At 34.8% G+C, this 22,511-nt stretch overlaps 2 protein-coding genes across 6 annotated transcripts in view; one reads left to right on the top strand and one right to left on the bottom strand.

Annotated features, from left to right (window-relative positions):
- The window catches only part of LOC106102355 (transient receptor potential cation channel trpm), a 121,239-nt gene that overhangs the window by 73,095 nt on the left and 25,633 nt on the right, over positions 1-22,511 (bottom strand). The window lies entirely within an intron of this gene.
- Positions 9,537-12,739, top strand: LOC106102357 (venom carboxylesterase-6-like). Its single transcript, XM_013281800.1, has 3 exons — positions 9,537-9,782; positions 10,460-11,706; positions 11,810-12,739. The coding sequence occupies exons 1-3, from the start codon at positions 9,606-9,608 to the stop codon at positions 12,075-12,077; spliced, it is 1,692 nt and encodes a 563-aa protein (XP_013137254.1). The 5' UTR covers positions 9,537-9,605; the 3' UTR covers positions 12,078-12,739.

Genomic DNA, 22,511 nt, shown 5'->3' with positions numbered 1-22,511 from the left:
ACGGGGCGCAAAACGTACTGACGGACTAAACTGTACGTACGTACTGATGGCGAGTATATTGCAAAGTGTGACTGGTAAAACGCTGAGTTACATCCGAGACTCCACTCACTTCATACATCTCTTACAAGACGTAAAGATCCAAGACGACGAGATAATGGTCAGCTTTGATGTTGCATCCCTCTTCACTAACGTGCCTGTGTCGGAAACACTTGACATAATAAAGCAACACCTAATTCAGAATAACTTACCGCCTGGGTACCTTGGTTTAATAGAATGTTGCCTCGGGAGTGGCTATTTCCTCTGGAGAGGGGATTTTTATTTACAAATAGATGGAGTTGCAATGGGCTCACCCATAGCGCCAGTTGTGGCCAATATATTTATGGAGAATTTCGAGGAAAAAGCGTTGAACTGTGCGCCAATTAGACCTAGATACTGGTTGAGATACGTGGACGATGTGTTTGCCATAGTTTCCAAACGGGGCGTAGGGCAACTACTGGACCACCTGAACGAAATGCATCCTCGAATACGGTTTACGACGGAGGAGGAAAAAGATGGAACCCTTCCTTTCCTGGATGTATTAGTGAAACGTGAGCCGAGTGGCAGCCTGGTGCATACAGTGTTTAGAAAGCCGACACACACTGATCGTTACCTGAGGGCGGACTCCCACCACCATCCGTCGCACCTATCGTCCGTGCCACGCACTCTCATTAATCGTGCACTTCGCCTATGCGATCCTCAATTCCTAGAGACTGAATTGACACACGTACGGAAAGTGTTAGAATGCAATGGCTACAAATGGAGACAAAGTTATAGGATAGCAAACACAACTTGTAAGACACGACCGCAGATTGTGGAGCGAGTACCGGCATATTTACCGTATATGCGAGGGGTGACGGACAAAGTTGGACACCTGTTACGACGCAAGTACAGTATCAGGACAATATTCCGCCCCCTTACGCAGATAAGGAGAATGTTACGTTCGCCGAAAGACCGCACTCCCCTAGACTGTCCGGGCGTCTACGAAGTTCCGTGCGAATGCGGCAAAAGCTACATTGGTGAAACGGGGCGCAATATTAACACCAGGCTCTCTGAGCATATCCGTTGCATGCGCAAACTGGACAGCAACACGTCGGCGATTGCAGAGCACGCCCTTACCACTGGAGCACCTCACTACATTAGGTTTGACCGTGTGAAAGTCTTGGCTCGCGACAAGAACTTTGTGTCACGTAAGCTTCTTGAAGCCATTGAAATCAACCGCCGACCTAATTTCAACAGAGACAAGGGTTGGTCTCTGTCTCCTACGTGGGAACCCTTATTGCTGAGACCGAAGCAGAAGAACGACGACGATGGTGTTGAATACGTAGCTGACATAGTCAGTACGTTTTGCGCCCCGTTTAATGTCAACAACATCAACAATGACTCATCAATATTGAGCTCGTCGACATCGTCGCCGCCGACGCACGCAATGGCAACTGCACCCCCGGTGCCCCCCGCCCCCTCAAGCCGCGCCCTTCGAGCGCTGGCCCGCAGTGCGAGGCGCGACGCGAACGCGACACATACTTAACTCTCGCCCTGAAGAAGGACCCCCGCAGGGTCTGAAACTGGTCGGTGCCGTCACCGGAAAAACAAAAGCATACGTGAGTAAGCCGTAAATAATTAATTATAAAATGTCTCACGAAAGTTTAAATAATTTAATTGCATTAAAGTTATGTGAAATTTAATTGATTTCTAGCATAGTTCTTGAGTTTAACTTATTTATAAGCAAATAATATTTGTATAATTGAGACCGTCTGTGGCTCAGTGGTTTAAGTACTTGACTTGTAATCTTCATTCTTGTAAATTGACAGGTCTTGGGTTCGAATCCCGCCATGTACCAATGTGATTTTCGATTGTTCGAATTAATGTACATAATTTACTCGAAGTTCTTACGGTGAAGGAAAACATCGTGATGCAACCTGCACATATCGGCGAAGAAATTCAAAGATATGTGTGAAGTCAACCAAAACGCACTGGGCCAGTGTGGTTGACTATGGCCTAGTCACCCTAACTTAGGGTAGGTCCCTCGGTGAGGACTTATAATGATCTGGTGATGATGATGATGATGAATATTTGCCTTGTTAGTAGAAAGTGATATACTTGTTTTTACTTCTATTCTTTTTGCGGACTAGGTATTAGATTTATTTTTAAAGCTATTTTTTTTTAATTAAATGGATTTTATCTATTTACGTGTTTCCCAAATTTGCATATACACCTTTCAACTTACTAGCGTTAAACTTTTGTTAGTCGTAAACATGAAAATGTGTATAATTCTAGCATCATATAAAAATAATCAATAACAACTTAAGGAAAAGGCGGCACGTGGCTAAGTAAAGCAGTGCTGAGCTGAACCGAAGCTAGGGTTGCCACTTCGGTTATGAGTAGAATTCTTTGGGTCTGCATAGTTCATATTAAGGCTACGGATCTAACTTCGATTCATAATGTTCGTCGTATATTTTCGCCACTAGTGTTCGGATCTAAACTTATACGAAAAGTGGCAGCCCTATTTAATATACTTCACAGTAGAATATACAAGTTGAAATATTAACAAGATACACAAACAGATGGGTACGAACGTGAACTTGTGGATAAATGATCTACTATATCCAATCATCGTATTAAATACGAACTAGCTGATTCCGTGCGGCTTTATCCACGTCTAATTATAAAAACGTTACTCTATGCAAAATTGGACAAAATGCAAACATTTTGTTCAATTTATTCACCCCCAAAATTAGGTAGCGTTAAAAACATATAACTTACTAGCTTTCGCACGCGACTCCGTCCGCGCGAAATTTTTAAAAAAACTAAGTAGCCTATGTGTTCTTCCAGACTATCCTCTACATCCATGCCAAATTTCATCGAAATCCATTAAGCCGTTTAGGCTACAAACTCTAACAAACATCCATCTATCCAAACTTTCATATTTATAATATTAGTATGATTAACTTTTGTACGCGTAAAAAAAAACAAAAGTAAGTCGCCTGTGTCCTTCCAGATAACATTACATTGAAGGTACAAACTCTAACAATCCATCTATATTTATAATATTAGTAAGATTCAACTATTGTATTACAAGTTTAAAATAAAATTTTCAGTCAAATTCTAGTTTTCAGTAATAAACAGCACGAAGCATAAATTGTGCTGTAAACATTCCGGTACTGTAGTTTATCGCCTACAATATCGAAATATATCTTACTAATATTATAAATGCGAAAGTTTAGAAGGATGTTTGTTAGAGTTTGTAGCCTAAATGGCTGAACGTATATCGATGAAATTTGGTATAGATGTAGAGGATAGTCTGAGAGAACACATAAGCTACTTGCTTTTGTTTTTTATTAGTTGCGCGGACGGAGTCGCGGGCAAAACTAGTACGTAAATAAAAACATTTTTCATCTGTTCAAATCCTTTCCTATTTCACTTTTAAATGAAAATTATTTCCAACTTGTTAAACACTGAGATAAATTCTATTTAAGACTAAGTGAAATTAGGAAAGGCCTATTTACTCATAATTCGAGTGAAATTGAATTTTATTCCATTCAGCATAGGATTTATTGTTGAACGCTGCTGTTTAATGAAAGTTTTATGAAGGAAGCTTATTAAGTTTGTACTTACCCCGTCCGAATCTAAATATTCGCTTGAATTCGTGAAAAAAATCTTACATAGTAATTGAATATTGACGCAAAATATAAAGAAATTTGATATCAAGGCAGATGTCAATAACATATTTCATTATTAGAAAACCACATTATACGAAATTTTAATAATATAATAAATAAATGCTTTATTACTTCACTCTAATTAAAAAAATATACATTTCATGGGATCCTTGGCTCCTGCACTAGGTTCTCCTGCAAGAGCCAATTCACTCAAACTATTCAGTATTTTTTTAATATCACATTTGCAATAGGTAACTTACGACACCTATTGTATTTGTAATACAAATCTTACTGAAAGTAATGCTTTATCTGAATTTAAAGACTAGCTGTTCCCATGCGGCTTCATCCACATGAAATTATGAAAATTTTATTTTATTGTTAACATTTGTCAAATTATCAATAGCAAATGTCAAAATGACATGACATGATAAACTTTGACAGTCTTGCTTCCTTGATGTTGGCAGCAACTTATGGTCTCTTTCCCATATTGGGTTTTTATCCAAAATATTTACCTAAGTTTAATGGCGTGAAAATATATAGCCTAAAGCGTGACGTAAGTGTAGGGCTTTTTATTAAAAAAAGAATTATTCAAAAATATGCTGTAATTGCTGATATCTTAGGCAACAAAGAAGTGTGTGTTTACGCTTTATTATAATAGTATATATATAGATATAAAAAAGTCATCTTTTCTAATCTCTAAATCCTTGTCCATCGCTTGACCGTACATTTAACTTAACAAGAACACTTGGAATATTCATCTTATGCTCCAAAGTGAAATATTTCCGACCTGTTACACCTCCAGATGAGACGAATTTAGGGCGATTATGAAATTACCTTAGCCGTACAATTTACAACCCTACTGCCTTGCATCAAGATCGAATTTTAATCCAAAAGTAAACGTTGCCTACCAAAATCCTCGCGTTTAGACGTAATTTGTAGATTTTATACTGTAACTGCTCGACAATAAGAACTATTATCAATTGTACGGGAATAGCTTTGGGCAGCATAATAAATTAGTTTTCTTTTGTCTTCAGTATTTACGTAAGAATACGTCAGAATGACATTTGCAGACGTAAATTAAAATTTCGGAAAGGGAAACCTTTCTTTGCTTTTTAGAGTTTTACAAGAATTTAAGCAATACAGTTTTACAATAATATAGTTTGTGCTTGACGGTGACAGTTCCAAAGCTCCTACTATTTTACTAAATATTTTTGCAGATAAGAACGTTGCATGACTATTTATATCAGGCGCTGTTTTATGCCGTCTGAGAATTTACAATTTAGCGATATTATAAAGAGGAAAGATTTAATTTTTGTATGTATTCGATGCACGTAAAAAGTACTGGGATGATTTGAAAAATTATCTTACCATTAGAAAGGTAATTTGTCTTATATGTATATATCTTTTTCATTTCATTCGGACGAAGTCACGAGTCACAGCAAGTGCAATTTGAGATGAAATGTTCTGTTTTAAATAAAGTTAACAGATCGTTAGTTAAGTTAGAATCTCACGTTATAAAGTACTTCTATTTGGTAAATATTTAACTTGACAAAACATTATCAGACGATGATTTTTTTTTGTAAAATCATGATGATGATGATGACGTGTCAAGTGACACCAAAGAGGTGCAGTGAGGTGAAGGTGAAGAAAGATTTTTCGATTCAAACAAAGCCGCGGCCCCCGGTTAGTCATCACTTAAATCTATTTAATCTTATCTAAAAAATAATCATACCTTGGAAATATGACTATACGTACTTTAACAAAAACTTTATCACTTCCGTTTTAATTCATCGTTTGGGTACAATTTTGTTAAAAGTACTTCATCTTTCCGATTAATATCTACACTACATTTCTTTCTTTAAAATAATCTATCACTATTGTGTTTAAAAGCACACACAGGGAGGAGTGGCGGGGGCTTGTAAAGCTGGTCACTGATATTTCATAACCACGACGAATCTGTAAAGACTCTAGCAACGAAGAATAAGAAAAAGATTGTGTTTCCACTGCCGAAACATCATTTAAAAACATCATCATCTCCCTTGCCTTATCCGACTCCCGTAGGGTCGCCGCACCGGATTTTCATCCTCCAAAGCACTCTATCAATGCGTCATCTCAGTCATTACTCCCTTCTTGATCATGTCACCTTTCACGCAATCCATCCATCTCTTTCTACCTCCACCGATGTACCCCTCCACATTCATAACCAACGTCCATTTTGTTACATACGATTCATCCCTTCCCATAACATGCCCATACCACTCTAACCTTTTACTCCTTATTTTCTTAACCACTGGGGCTACTCTCAAATTTCCTCTAATATACTCATTTCGAATTGTATCCAATCGTGTTACCCCACACATCCATCTTAATTTTCGCATTTCCGCCACATGTATTCTCCTTTCATCCGCCCCTTTTACTGCCCAACATTCAGATCCATACATCATGACAGGTCTTACGACGGTTTTGTAAATTTTCTCCTTTATTTTTTATGTTTATCTTAATGTTGTGTAGGGAAATGAATTATAAAAAGGTGTACATTCATACGAGTTAATGAAGGATTTAGTATTTCCAGCAAAAACTTTCATATTGACCATATTACACGATATTATAAACATTTGCTCAAAAATTCAAATTGCATATTTGTACGAAGAGAGGTACTTACCTTGATATATTTAACCAAACCGCAGACGCACACCGGTTTACAAACATGTGCTGGTAATATACGACTCATAGTAATTAATATAACACTTTAAACCCACAAAAAATATAAATGCACAGCTATAGGCAAACACAAGACAGAGTTTCAATAAAACTGTTTAACAGTTCAAGTCATGCGCATCACTGAAGCAAACATCTGAGTCGTGCATTCAGAAATGCATGTTTATCTCAATATGTCTTTACCTCTTGCAAAACAACCAATCCATGATGAACTTTCCACTTCTACCATATCTCTCATAGTGATACTTCTCGAGAGCACAAGCACACGAGGATCAAAATATACTGGTACACAATAAAACTAAGAAACCCTGCACATTTGCGGCAGGAATCGGGGTTAATGTAATCGGTTTATTGGATGCTGACCAAATCTCGTAAGTTCTGGTAAACCCCTTCCATTTATTCCTCACTTTTATTTACTTTGTATTGTAACAATAGTTCGTAACCTTTAATTGCATAACGCAGAATTATTGAGGCGATAATTAAGTGTTTATATTAAAAGTTAATTTCAGAATACTGAAAAGGACTTTATATGATTCGCGTCGTAAGTGTAGTACCAATAGTATAAATTACACTTCCGATACACTTTTATTAAAAACAAGTGTCGCCTGCAATTCATCAACGCAGAATAAAAAGAAAACACAAGTCAAATACTCCATAACATGCATAGATATGAATTAAAATTGTAATGTATTTTTTTGTTTTCTTTGTGTAAAAGAATTATAATGAAGTATTGGGGAAGGAATTGGCTCCTCTGACACAGGGCAACCTACTACAGGAGCCAAGACTTTCATGAAATGTATGCAAGAGATAATAAGTGAATTATTATTATTAAAATTAATGCTTCTAAAAACAAAAGTGATTATGCGACAACCCTCAAAGATACATAAGCCCTTAGCATAGGGTTTTATTTTCTTTATTTTAACTGTAAAATGTACAGATAGAACACACATGTTGTACGTAGTACTTATAACCTCCATGCAAAAATGTCATAGATTAAATATCGTCACTAAAAATTAACTCATGGGTCAGAAACAAACTCCTCAATTTCCTAATATAAGATACTAGCTGTTGCTCGCGACTTCGCCCGCGTGAAATTACAAATATAACCTATAACGTTCTGCCTTTTTTTCAACCTATTACCAAAAGTATTAGCTTAGTAGTAATCTACATAATAACAGAAATCTACCGATGCAAGATTCCAAATTTCTAAGCCCGGTAACTTGATTTTTCGGTTACCCTTATTGTTTGTGTTCGCGATATCTTCTAAACTATTAGTCCAATTTAAATACTGTTAAGGACAATTTTATTCTACATTAAATTCTTCTGATAACAAACGCATTTTTTTGGATAAGGATTAATATTGAAACCAATAAAAGAACGCTGTAAATAGCGTGAGGTTTTTAATTTTGTAAACCGCTATCGCGGACTTTTCTGTAGGACTTTTTGAGATCTACAATTCTTTCGTACATCATTTTTATATACCTGTAACGGTTTAGGCAGCGTAGGCCGAGAAAAGTTAAAGTTTAGTGAATTTTTAAAGAAGCGTCCAGAAACACGCTGTTTATTAATAGTTCCTAAACATTAGTAATAATAAAATATAGTCTATGTTACTCACAGATAAATTACCTTTCTGATGGTGAAAGAATTTTTAAAATCGGCCCAATAGTTTTTGAGTTATTTCAACACTTTTTTATAATATTAGTATAGACATAGATAATATGGATGTGGGAATGTTTATAGAAAGTGATAAGATATCTTAGTGTAGAAGTAAATGTATATGAACTTGTGAGCGGAGATTTCTTGTGCTTATATATTTTCTACTAGCTATTGCTCGCGACTTCGCCCGCGTGGAATTTAAAAATATAGCCTATGTTACTCATGGATAAATTACCTTTCGAATGCTGAAAGAATTTTTGAAACCGCCTCAGCACATGATCGAATGTTACATTGTCTAAAAGGGCAGGATTTTGACTTGAACTCTTCGGCCTTCTCTGTATATTTATAGCAATACTAGCTTACGCCAGCGACACCGTCCGCGTGGAAAAAACTTCACTTCGTTCAGACTTTATTCTACATCTATGCCTAATCGAGAGCCGTTAAGTTTAAAAACTCTAACTAACATCCATCTAAACGTTCGCATTTATAATATTAGTGAGAAGAAAGAATAAAAATTGAAATACATTAGAAGAATACTACGACTTTAACCTGAATATCTTTTTCATCATCTTTTTTATCATCTTTTATAGAATTTAGTAAAACATATCTAAATAACGTAATGAGAAAGGGTCTAAAACTAATAAAAGTATGATTCTTACCTCACAAGCCCAGAGTTTACCTTTTTTACAATAAAAGAGGAACAAACGAGCAGTAATCACCTAATTATATGACGTCATCCAAGCTAGTTCTATTTCAAAGGTAGTCACAGAAATCTGCAGGGATGGTTGTGTAAAATCAGGCACAAATCTTTTCGATTTTTATTCTTATAGAAGTCGGAATCGATAGATTCATAGTTATAACTTATGAATAAAAAAAACACTGTTCTCAAATTAATAATGACCTGCAGAACCACTATTACATTTTGTGAGAGTAAATAAATATTTATTACTACTACAGCCGTACGTAATCGAATTGGATTTTGCTATTAATATTGTCATCGCTAAATTCTTTACACTATAATCAATACTAGAATTGTCCTCTAAATTAGTTAATAAGAAAATAATAATATTAGTTAAGTTCAATAAATTTTATAAAAACCGAATATCAATAATTCATAATTATTCGCTATGCGCGTTTGTTTCGTCACTACGATACCTGTCTATTAAGTAAGGCAATTACCTTCATACAAATTTAATTCGATACTTCATATGCGACATTTATCAAACTAATCTATCTTGTTTAGACAAACTATAAGCCCTTTAAATATAAAGCTGGTTTTAGCAAGAAACTGGTAACATCATAAAAGTTGTGCAATACTCGTATATGACAAACGGACAAAATATTCTTGTTATTTTATTTAATATTTACAACAATCATACACTTATCGTTTTAAGTGTGGATCGGTGACCTCATTGATACGATTTTATCGATAAAAAATCAACTCGATAATGCAAAGGTACAGCACTTTTGAGTCATTACACCGGCGTATGCCGCGCGCGACGCTCGCCTTTCGTGTTGCGTCAGTCGACCTTGAAAATGTTATTCTATGTAATAGTGTGTATTTTCGCATTTGCTCATGCTCAAGAGCAAGATAGTCCATCGGTGAACACAACTCAAGGATGGATACAGGGCTCGTTGGCAACTGATGGCAACTACCACGTCTTTTATGGAATACATTACGCTGGTTTCGTATCAGGAGGAAACAGGTTTAAGGTAATTATATACCTACATATAGTTTTGAGTGCAACTTTTATAACGTCAAAAGTAAATCCAATGATTTATCGCAAAATTGTTTATTTTAGTAATTTGATACTAAAGATAGTGATGTATTCAGTTATATAAGTATGAAAATAGCATATGTAGTTTTATCAAATTCTATATTTGCAGATTACGTTCGAGTTAATACTGACTCAAATTGAAGATTATAACTATTTTAAAGAGAAATATTTGTACTTAATGATTAGATAAGCAAAGTGTTTTGGTTACTCCATAACCAGTTAGTGCTGTAGTTCGAAGAAACAATACACTGTGATTGTTTATTAGTAAGGTTGTCCTAAGTCGACGAATATAAACTGACCCTTTGACAACTTAGAAGGCAGTTTTATCATGTTTTATGTTAATATTTATGTATCTAATTAAAGTATTTTCAACGTGTTATGGAGTAGCGATGATTAGGAAGGGGAAATATAATATTACTCAGAGAAAGATTTCTGTACCACTCCTCTGTCGATTAAATGTAGACAATGCATATTCTTTTGTGGATGATGTATCAAGGAAGTTGGTGAAAACAGTGACGCTATTTTCATTTGTTTTTTCACTTTTTTTGCTATATTTTACTTAAACATAAGTGTTATTATCACCAACATTTATAATTCATTAATTATTTCCAGGCGCCGCCTCCTCCGCCCACATATCCCGGGGTCTTCCACGCAATCAACAGCGGTGTGATATGCGCTCATCCCACATCGCGAGGCATCGTCGGCGTCGAGGACTGCCTGACTCTCAGTATCCACACTGCTAACCTAACTGCCTCTCAGCCGGTGCTGGTGTGGCTGCAAGGCGAAGAGTATACTACTACTGACACTACGCTACGTTCCTTCAAGAACTTTGTAGACAGAAATGTTGTGGTGGTAAACGTAAACTATCGTCTATCGATCTTTGGATTCTTATGTCTTGGAGTACCAGAAGCACCGGGAAACGCCGGTCTTAAAGATGTTGTTCAAGCGTTGAAATGGATAAAAGCAAACATTGCAGGATTTGGTGGAGATCCTAATAATATCGCTCTCTTTGGTCATGGATCGGGCGCAGCGATGGTTGATATCCTTACTCTATCACCTTCTGCAGAAACACTACTACATAAAGCGATCACTCAAAGTGGATCTGCATTGTCCCCCGGTGCTATCGCGTATAAACCTATTGAATATGCTGAAGCATTTGGTGCTAAATTTGGGTACACAGGAAAATCAAGAGAAGAATTAGCAAGACTACTGACAACAACAGATATAACATTATTAGCCACAGCTCTCACTGAGTTTGAATTCTTCAACAACACAGCTTTGTTCGCTCCCTGTATCGAGAATAATGTCGATAGTAACAACACAATAATATCTGATGCGCCAATTGACATAATCCGTTCTGGTAACTACAGTCATATACCTTTTCTGGCTGGATACACAAACAAAGAAGGAACGTTAAGAGCTCAAGAAGCAGCTTACAGTCAATGGTTGGATAAGATGCAGGCAAATTTCGATGACTTTATCCAAGTAGATTTAGATATTGCGACAAATTCAAACAAGACTGCTATTGTTAAATCAATACGGGAGTACTATTTTGCACAGCGTATAATTAATATGGAAACTATTGAAGATTATTTAGATTACCATGGTGATACAATGATCCTAGTGTCAACTATTAGAGGCGTGAGGGAGAGAGCACTAACATCCAGAGCTGAAGTATACCTTTACGAGTTTGCGTATAGGGGAACATTAAATTCCGATTGGGCTTTACCGCAGATACCACTGACTGGTGTGAGGCACGGAGGAGTTTTAAACTATCTGTTGAATTACGATTTAACACCGAGAGATGCACATGTTATGGAAGCGATTATGAGACGTTACATATTATTCCTTAATAATGGGTAAGTATTTCTTTTTATTTAAATGATACATTGTAATACTATATAATGTGATATTTGATGGTTTCAAAAGAATTGTGTGTACAAGTGTCAATTTCTTTTCCAGGAGTCCCGCTTCCCCGGAGATAGTACTATGGGAACCTGTAACAAGTTCTCGCTTGACATATTTATTACTTAGTGGCGGTGAGGTATCAACAAACGTGACAATCACCAATGAACATCAGGGATTCGATCCTCATCAGCAAAGAATGACATTCTGGAATGATAATTATGCCAGGTTATATAAAGCGCCATCTCAAGTCTCTTCGGCGACAAAACTCATGAGTTTAGTATTCACGGTTGGTCTATTACAATGGCTGTTAACTGTATTTTAAAAAGAGACTATATTAGCCGTGCGTAGGTTTCCCGATGAGTCTGCCACAACCTCTGATCACGTCCCATGCTCGTCTGCTGGGTAGCGTCAGTGACACGTGACGTCATAAGTCCATCGGCAAAGCTGTGCATGAGTACTTATTTGATATTTTACTTTGTTGATCAGTAATTATTGATTAGTTTTAGTTATCAATGTTTGTTGATTTAAGTATTATTATTATTTAGATTATAAAAATTCCGATTTAGTATTAGTATAGTGTGATTTTGATTTATTATTAAGCCTGATAATTTTAATAGTTTGAAAAATCGTACTATATATATGTATATAGTACGATTATTCAAACTACTATACTATATGTTGGGTTACCAGAGCAAAAATCTGGTACATTCAAGTCTGAAAAATTTAATTTTAACTGCAACTTGTTGTCTCTGTTTTTTGACCGACTTCCCAAAAGAAGGAGGTACTCAATTCGTTTGTATGTTTTTTTACAAAAGAGAATGGCAAAGATGACAATATATTATGTGCTTCTACTATCGAAAGTCACTCTTGTAAGCCTGGAAAAAATTTCGTTATAATTCGCTTTAAATTGTATGAACGAATGATGAGTGTAACTAAATACGTAGCGCAGCCGCCCATTTTTGAATAAATAAATGTTTTATAATATTTTTGTTTATTATTTAAATACTATCTTACGCCCACGACTCCGTCTGCGTGAAATTAAATATAAACAAAAGTATAGTGCCTATGTGTTCTTCCATCTATGCTGAATTTCGTCGAGATACGTTCAGCAGTTTAGGCTACAAACTCTAACATCCATCCATTGAAACTTTCGCATTAATATTAGTAAGATAAGATGATCTAGAAGAGATAATATCATGATCCTAGGTGGCATAAACAACAACGTGTAACACGACATGTTTTGACCGCAAACTCTTGCGGTTAGTACAGTAATGGTTGAAAACCAATGGTTTAATGTAGGTTTCCGATTACATTCCTATAGCTATATCTATTTAAAAAAAAATAATCTAAACATCAATTATCATATTTTGCCAGAAACGTAATAGGTACATTTATATTTACAGATACAAACTCTTTTTTAAAAATCATCATAACAAAAAGTTTTTATCTGTAGGTAAAATTTCATTCAAGTTTTATGTTCTTTGTTTCTATACATATAATTAAAAAGTTATCATATAACATATAGTGCATAAGTAACAAACTTTCAAAACTTAACCCTAAAGTCATAACGAAGCTATGATTGGGTAAAGTTTAAGCTAGCAAGCGAACGTTAATTTTCTACTTAACTGTCAATAAAAAAACTTGTCGTCATTTTTCCTGAAGAAAAAGCGTTATTTTGTAATGAAATCTTTGAGTGAAAGTGAGTTGCAATGATAAAGGATGTTCTAAAAACCCCAGGGAAAATATGAAATTCATTAGTATATGGCATATTTTATTTAATAAACCCTACTAACCCCAATAAGCGCCTAAATGTCTTCACGGATACACATTTCATTTGTAGATGTCAAAACGCCTCCAAAGAGAGTATATTTTGTTCAAGCTAAAGTTAACATTCCATTGATTTTCAACTATATTCTCTAAACAATAAGACTGATTTTTGAATATTACTAGTATAACAGTCATTCCCAAGGGTAGCAGGTATATTACTGGCCGAAAAGAAAATCGTAATTTGCTGCGAAAATTGTGCAATTTAGATTTTATTTGTAAAATCAAAGGCGGGAAGATGTTAGATTATGTTTGAGTAATACATTTACTTCTGTACTTAGAGAAGGTGCACACCTTTGACTAAACAATCGCACAACGACTTTGTGATTGTCAATTGTTTCGCAGCCAAATCAATTATTTAGTTATACAAATAAAAATCGAGTAGCGGCACCTTCGGTAGAGGTAGAGTTAGAAAGAGATGGATGGATTGCGTGAAAGGTGACATGATCAAGAAGGGAGTGTTGTCTGAGATGACAGATAGAGTGCTTTGGAGGACGAAAACCCGTTGCGCCGACCTGACAGGAGTAGAATAAGGCAGGGGAGATGATGAGAAATCAAAGCGAGACTAAACAGTTATGCAATAGTTTATAGTTTTAAGTTTGCGCACGCTTAGATTAATCCGTATTCCATTTATCTCTGACTTTTCTCAAACTAACAAGTCGAAAGGTCCTTATAAAATGTGACTACAAAGAGCAATTCAAAACTGATGTACAGTAGCATCACAAAGGATTTCCTGTACAAAAAGATATAATTTAACTGTTAAAGTTTTATAAAAATTCTTAATGCTATAAATTACCTAGAACTTTATGCATAAAACCAACTTAAGTGACAAAGGCCACACAAAGCTCTGGACGTTCACACTTTCAAAAGAGAAATAAATTTAGTCATAAACATTAAGTTTCGCTGTTAAGTTTAAGTTGTAAATACTTACCCTAAGCTGTGTCAGTGTGCAAAATATACACTTACCTGAAATAAGAACAAAATTAAAAATATTTATCAAGAAGAAAATGGTTTAAGAATATTTTAAAGATATTCAGTATTTTTAGATTAATACGATAATATTATTATATTAATTTATTTATTTTATTTTACCTATCGTAATGGGCCATATGTAAGTAAATAACTTAATATCACGTAAGATATGGGTTTCTTCACACAACCGTATCACTTCAATCCCGTAAACGTAGCGCATGCAACTGTGCAAATATCGGGAGCTAAAACAACCCAACCATGGTAAGAAACCCGTATACGAACATTATCTTTGTAAAAAACAGGACAGTTTAAAGTTAAAAAAGGAATTAATTTCTACATTTAATCGAAAAAATACCTACCTTTGAAAATATTTTTTTTATTACCGATTTAACTAGTTTTTAGATTCAGCTTAAAACTTAAATACATAATTTTATAAGGATAATATTGAAAATAAAGGACACATGTGACAAAAGCAAAGTTTTCATGTATTCAAAACTACAAGAGAACATTTAAAGCTTAAAAGCATTCGCTTAAAATAACTTCAATAACAATTCGGACCCGCATATTTAACTAGCAAACATCAAAACTAAATTATGATCAAACTTTTACTAATATGAATTCAACGCTTTATAAGTTTTAACTGACTTGTATAAATCATACTAATATTATAAATGCGAAAATTTAGATTGATCTTTGTTAGAGTTTGTAGCCTAAACGACTGAGCGGATTTCGATGATAATTGGTATAGATGTAGAGGATAGTCCGGAAGAAAACATAGGCTACTCACTTTTATTAATTCCACGCGGACGGAGTCGCGGGCGAAAGCCAGTTATTCCATATACTAGCATTTATTTAATAGTATTTAAGCAGTTAGTAGGAAGTAAGAGCATCGGTGTCTCAGGAGTTTAAGCATTTGACTCGTAAGCCACAGATCCCGAGTACAAATCCCGCCATATGTACATAATTTACCCGACGTTCTTACGGTGAAGGAAAACATCGTGATGCCCACATATCGGCGAAGAAATTCAAAGATATGTGAAAGTCAAATCAAAAAAAATCAAAAAAAGTAAAGTCAATCAATCCGCACTTGGCCAGCGTGGTTGACTATGGCCTAGTCGCCTTACTTAGCACTTATGGTGCTGGTGAAGATGAAGTAGTAGGACTTTTTCAACTAATCAGCGTTTGTTCTGGTAATCTATGAACTGAAACAGCTGAATTATGGTCGATTATTAACGACGTTTACTAGATAACTGTTATTTTTAACGACACGCAAAAGTTGCTTGCAGTTTCAACAATTTTAGCCTGGTTCATTGAGGTTGGCTTTAATCTTAAGGGGCGTATTAACCATTGTTATGCGGTGCAACGTTACGAGGTGTAACATTAGCATCGAGAGGCTTGTTCGCTAGCTTACCTGTAACACTATTGGTTTTCATTTCCATATTAATGTTTTTTTTTGTGTTAAATATTATACAAGTTAGTAAAATACGTATATAATAAAACAGTTAATTACATGAGAAAGTTAATTCAACAGACCAACCGAATTAGTTAAAACTTAACTCTAAACGGGAAAGGTAAACATCGGTAAGTAGTGGAAGCTTAAATAGCTTTTCAGAGTTAACAAAGTTTGACTTAAATTTGCATAAGCTTACACGTTAAGTTATTCAACGATGATCATATGATTTTCTTTTTGTGTCCCATTTTCGAAGAAATATGTTTTACGTAAAGATGGCTTTTGTAATTAAAAAGAAACTTCATATAAAGGGTAATTCTGTTAAAGAAGATTTTCATTTATGATTAAATAATCTTTGTAAAAGATTGAACCAGTTTTAATACTTTTTAAAAGCTACATTTGTACAGAACACATTTTGATTTATTGCAAGATAGCACGAAAACACAGGATTTTCTAAAAAAATTGCTTTCGCCCGAGTCTCCGTCCTGTGTCTTGGAATTTAAAAAAAAAAAACAAAATTGAGTAGCCTATGTATTCTTCCAGACTGTATTTTACATCTATGTCAAGTTTAGGCTACAAACTCCAACAAACCCCTCCCATCTAGAGTTTGCCATTTATAATAATAGTAAGAAGTACAATTAGATATTTTTTTTATTTATGGAAATAAAAACACGCAGAAGATTATGATTTTTCCCTTATCCAGTGGATTTCTAACAACCCTTAAACATGTCTGTCAATTTTTTAGTAGCTAATAGACCCTTCAACGTATTTCTAGGTGGCTAAGAGCCAAGTACGCTTGAACCTCTTTACATATAGCAATTAACGTGAAGGGCTTACGCTAGGAACGGGCACTGCTTAGTAATTAGTTCATTAAAGTATTACCATACACGAATAGTTTTTATTTTACTAGCTGTTGCACCCGACTTCGTCCAAGTGGAAATAAAGAAATAGTAAAAAAAACTTATGTAACTCTATGATACACTACGTTTATTAATGGTCAAAGATTTTTTTGAAATCTGCCCATTTTTTTTAAGTTATTTCAATACATACAAAATCAAAAATTTAAATCATTCCACTTTATAATATACGACTTTGCTCGCTTGAAATTAAAAAAATAATAAAAAAGGAGCCTATATTACTTACAGCGTAGCTTTTTAATGATGAAAGAATTTTTGAAATCGACTTCGTAGTTTTTAAGTAGAAAAATCCAAAATCCAAATCTTTCCTCTTTATAATATACGTATAGATTATAAACAAAAATCTGATAGGATTTAATAACAATGGCCGGTTTCCCAGTTACATTTAACCATTCGTTAGTTTTTTGGTTCGATAAGATCATTAAATACGTTTCCGAATTATGTAACTTGAGTTTTAGTCCATTAAAACTCCAACCTAAAACTAATTAATCGTTGGGTAACGATTGAATAATAAGCTTCAGAAACCCACCACAAGTGTATTGACGATGGTTTTAGTTACCTCAAGCGCCAACGTCATACCGTCAATCTAACAGGCGAGCGAGGCGGTAGTGTGTGATACATGCGTGGTAGCCGATAAGCCGTAAATTTTTTTTGGTGCTGAAGGCCCAACTTTAGTCCCTTTTCCTTCCTGCCCTTTTTCTTATAAGATAAAGAGAAAAACGTGGACTTGACGCTGGAGGAGACGCATAGTAAGGGGAAATATCCTCTTTATGTGTTTACTCTTCCGTCGATTATGGGTAGGCAACACATCCGCTATTATCAGCGGTTACTTCGCCAATTTTGGCGGATTTAGATGGCCGCTTCCTCGTTTGCCACCTTATGATATAAAAAAAAATACTCCAAAAACTGGGGCTACAATGGGTAAACTTGATGTCAGGATTTAAAACCAAGTTTAACATTCGATCTTTGAGATCTAAAGTTTCAGTTAGACGTCGAACTTGGAGGTTAAGTGAATATTATCACGTTTAGATCAGAAAAATCCCGTTACAGACTTCTCCATAGTCAGGAGCAGGTGTGAAAATTTCGAAGTATTCATGAGGGACCTTTCTCTTTATGATAATTAAATTAACTGAAAGGAAAAGTTACTCGGAACTTTTGTTAGGCGTTAATTAATGAAAGTATCTATTTAAGGTACTAACTGAAAAAAAAAGATTATGAAAACTCATTTCGTTTAAACTAATTTACAAATCGTACTTAGACATCCTTGTTCTATCAAAGCTATTTCATATTTTAACCGCAATTTTTGAGAAAAAATGCTTATTAGAGCTACACCTACGCAATATTAAGTTAACAATCGACAGCATTCTGTTAATTTTCTCATTGTACAAATTATGTATTACCATACTAAACGTATTTACATGTGTTTTAAATAATGGTCTCTTGATCTGACGATCTAATTAATTCCCTGAAAAGTACGGATAGCAGAAAAGATACATTAAAACATTTATTTTAGCAGAATCAATGTAATAATTTTATTTCAGGGCAAACATGTGAAATTATTTACATGTGGCAATAGATTTTTGAGACAGGTCTACAGCACTCTAAAGTAAAAAGAAATCGCGTACACTTGCAATGGTTGAGCAGTGAAACTATACTTTTATGCACCTTGGATTAAAAACAAATGGCTTTTCCAAATAAATCTAGTATTAAGCGAAAATTGGTGCCGTCACCGGAGGATAAAAAGCGTGACTTGAGTCGTTTTTAATTAATTTTCGCTTAAAGTAATGTCTCACGATAGTTTAAACAATTTAAATCTAGTATTATTGAATGTCTTACAAAAACAAATTTTTTTTGTAATTTATGCAACTGTTGTGCTGACCGTACTCTTGCATCTGATTTACTTAGCTGCATTGCACCTCTAACCTACTTGATACGGAGCACCGTTACTGCAATGTCTAGTTAATGGATAATTTACTCTCTCCTTCCTGCAGATGCACTATCGTTCATGTGGGAGGGGGACGTCTAAACTTGGTAAGAAAAAACACAGAGTACAGTTTACTCAGCGCAGGTAATTTGTTCACATGCGTGTAAAAACGTTTATGATTTCTTTTTTCAAATTGGACAAATTTAATTTAGTAATACCATGGATCTTTTTGGAATGTTTTTATAAATTACTTAAAACTTAAACAGGGGTAGGCAATAAAGATGAAATAATATCGGCATCTTATAATATTACTTTATAGATTGGTAGAAAACTTCAGTTATATTAAAACTATAAAAAAATAGATATCACAACCTACAAGTGCCGTCATAAACTCCGATATTTTACAACTCGCTGACTCAGCCAATAAAATCCAACCTACGGATTGCACAAAAATTTAAAAGCTGACCTAAAAATAAATTTATATCAATCATACACGATAAAAAACGTAACAAATATACTTTACTTTTAACTGTCCTTAAAAAAAACAACCCTACATACAACCCGTACTTGAGACCTGGAATGATGATGGCATTTACAATGTACAGTGTGCAAAATGAAATGTTCATAGAATAACAAGTGATGAAAAACACTGGCCTTTTCAAATAATAGATAAAAACACCTAAAATGTACAGAAAAAAAAATAAAAATCACAACTGTAGTCAATGTAATCGCTCAACTGTTTAGTCTCGGTTTAATTCCTATGAACTTATATGGAGGTGCGCACACTACTCGATTTTTAGTTGTGCAACTAAACAGTTGAATGGGCTGAAAACAATCGCACAACATTTGTGCGTAGTTTAGTTAAAGGTGCGCGCCCACTCTAAGTGTAAGTTTTTTTTTAAATTTAACTTGTAACGTCTCCTGTAATAAGAAGACAAATGACGTCATAATTGTCGTTGTTACGTCAAGTGAATCGGATTAAAAGTCTTTCTTCTTTCTAATATAAATGCGAAAGTTTAGATGGATGGACAGATGTTTGTTAGAGCTTGTAGCCTAAACGGGTGAACCGAACTAATCTCGGTGAAATTTGACATAGACGTAGAGGATAGCCTGGAAGATTACATAGGCTATTCTATTTTTTTTTCTTTTATTCCACGCGGGCGGAGTCGCGGGCGAAAGCTGGTATATTTATAAAGTCGTGAAACGGATCGCATTCTAGTTTCTTAAGCGAATTAATGCAGATTAGACTTCAGGAATTTACAGTAAGTAAATAACTTTGGTAAATAAGTTTAACTGTGGTAGTGCCCGCTTTAACATCTTAGCACTGCAGGGCCGGCACGCCCGGTGTAATACCACGACCACACAGAAGACAGGCGTGAAATGGAAGCAATTTCGTGTTTCGTCTGATGAGTGTGGTGCCGGAGGCCTAATTTAAGTCCCTTTCTTTTTGCCACTCTTTTCTTATAAGGAGAGGTTGGGAAGAGGAAGTGGATTTGACAGTGGAGGAGATGCATAGGAAGGGGAAATATCCTCTTTGTGTGCGTCTCCTCCTCCGTCGGATAAGGGTCGGCAACGCATCTGCAATTGCGGGATGTCTATGGGCAGCGGTCGCTTCGCCATTTTGGCGTATTTAGGTGGCCGCTTGCTCGTTTGCCACCTTATCATATAAAAAAAATCGTGAAATGGATCGCATTCTAGCGAAACCTCAAGCGAATTAGTTCAGGTTAGACTGCAGGAATTTACAGTAAGTAAATATTATATTATCTAAAAGAATCATGTTTGTTTGTAGACACGTTATTTAAAATAGAAGTTTAGTTCCATTCAATATTTACTTTACGAACGTAACGTCTAGATTTAGAACTCTAATGTACTTGTAAACGTTTTTAGCTCTGCATTTTTTGTAAGACTCAAGGTTTATTTTTTATGACGTTAAAAATTATATACTACAATATAAACCAACACAACAATGTCTTAAAAACAAAACTTCTTACTAATATTATAAATGTGAAAGTTTAGATGGATGGATGGATGTTTGTTAAAGTTTGTAGCCAAAACGGTTGAACGGATTTCAATGAAATTTGGCACAGATGTAAAAGATAGTCTGGAAGAACACATAGGCTATTCACTTTTGTTTTTTTTTTTCAATTGTAAGCGGACGGAGTCGCGGGCGACAGCTAGTAAATATATATACAAAAGTCAATTAAAACAAGCCTTAATTTACGATTAACAAAAAAACTAAGAATTCATAAAAAAACACAATATTTTTAGAGCATTTACCGACTTTTCTTCAACCAAAAGCCAGACAAATACACTGTAACCAACATTTTCTTCTGCTGAAACAGTTTTCATATAGTTTTCTCTTTCCATCATTCTTAGAATACCGAGACAACAATACTGAGTCTTTCGGAATAGTGCGTATGAGTTGATAACACACATGACGTAATATTGATTAAACGCCATCTAGCGTTTGTAAACAATTCATAGAAATATGTGCCTTATGCGTATGTTGAAAACAATCAAAATCCCTTGAAGATAGAAACAGTATCGTTCAAGTGCATGACACGCAGGAGTGGACTGGAAAATTTTACAAGATCCATTTAACGGATATCATAAAAACAGTAATAAAAGGCATGTTCATGGTTTAAAATAAAAACCAATCACACGTATAATATATTTATATCAGGAATACGAGAAGGTTAAGTTGAAACGATATTGAAGATCTGTCTATTAAAACAATCTTTTAATTTGACGTCCTCACGATAGTGGAACGACTGATCACGTGCGTGTTACTTAGAACTGTAGAGTATGAAATGGACCGTTGAATATTTTTGACCGACTTCTCAAAAGAAAGAGTTACTCATTTCGTCTGTATGTTTTTTATTAATGTTAAAATTACATAACTTGTATTTATTTAGGCGCATAAATATTTAAAAAGTATACTCGTAATAGGGTATTATATCTGTACTAATATCATAAAGAGGAAAGAATTGTGTTTTTGTATAACTCAAAAACTACTTGGCCGATTTAAAAAATTCTTTCACTATTAGAAAGTAGTCATCGGTGAGTAACATGTTATGTTTTTTATTTTATTTTTAATTCACGGGGGCTAAGTCGCGAGCGCGCGCGCGGGGTATAAGCTGATGTTTATACTTTTGTAAATGCGAGGCGAGATGCGACCGCGAAGCAAAATAAAAACTTGCAAGATAGACCTCCGACGGATCCGGAACAAGTCGGATAATGAAATGTGTATTAAACCATCCTAAATTCGTTTCCGATATACATGATGTCTTGTGAATTAACAAAAAATATTTATAGTTTTTTTATACTAGCTGTTCCCATGCGACTTCATCTGCATAAAATTACAAAAAAAAACATTTTATTGTTCACATTTGTCAAATTAGCAATTGCAAATGGCAAATGACATGACATGATGTCAAACCATGGCAAACAACATGCTTCCTTGATGTTGGCAAATTCTTATGGCTTTCCCACATTAGGGTTTTTATCCAAAATATTTACCCATAAGTTTAACGGCGTGGAGATATATAGCCTAAAGCGTGACGTAACTGTAGGGCTTTTTATTAAAAACTTTTTAATAAAAAAACAAAACCGACTTCCAAACAAAATACACGAAAAACAAAACAAAATGCACTAAAAACAAAACAAAAT

The sequence above is a fragment of the Papilio polytes genome, unplaced genomic scaffold, assembly GCF_000836215.1.
Source record: "Papilio polytes unplaced genomic scaffold, Ppol_1.0 DF823923.1, whole genome shotgun sequence".
In the NCBI taxonomy this organism is placed as follows: Eukaryota; Metazoa; Arthropoda; class Insecta; order Lepidoptera; family Papilionidae; genus Papilio; species Papilio polytes.
The sequence above is the reverse complement of the archived record's forward strand: the minus strand, read 5'-3'. Positions and strand labels throughout refer to the sequence as shown.

Coding starts and splice junctions, on each gene's coding strand:
- LOC106102357 (XM_013281800.1), top strand. CDS start 9,606: ATGTTATTCTATGTAATAGTGTGTATTTTCGCATTTGCTCATGCTCAA. Junction 9,783..10,459: donor CAGGAGGAAACAGGTTTAAG/GTAATTATATAC, acceptor AATTATTTCCAG/GCGCCGCCTCCTCCGCCCAC. Junction 11,707..11,809: donor ATATTATTCCTTAATAATGG/GTAAGTATTTCT, acceptor TTTCTTTTCCAG/GAGTCCCGCTTCCCCGGAGA.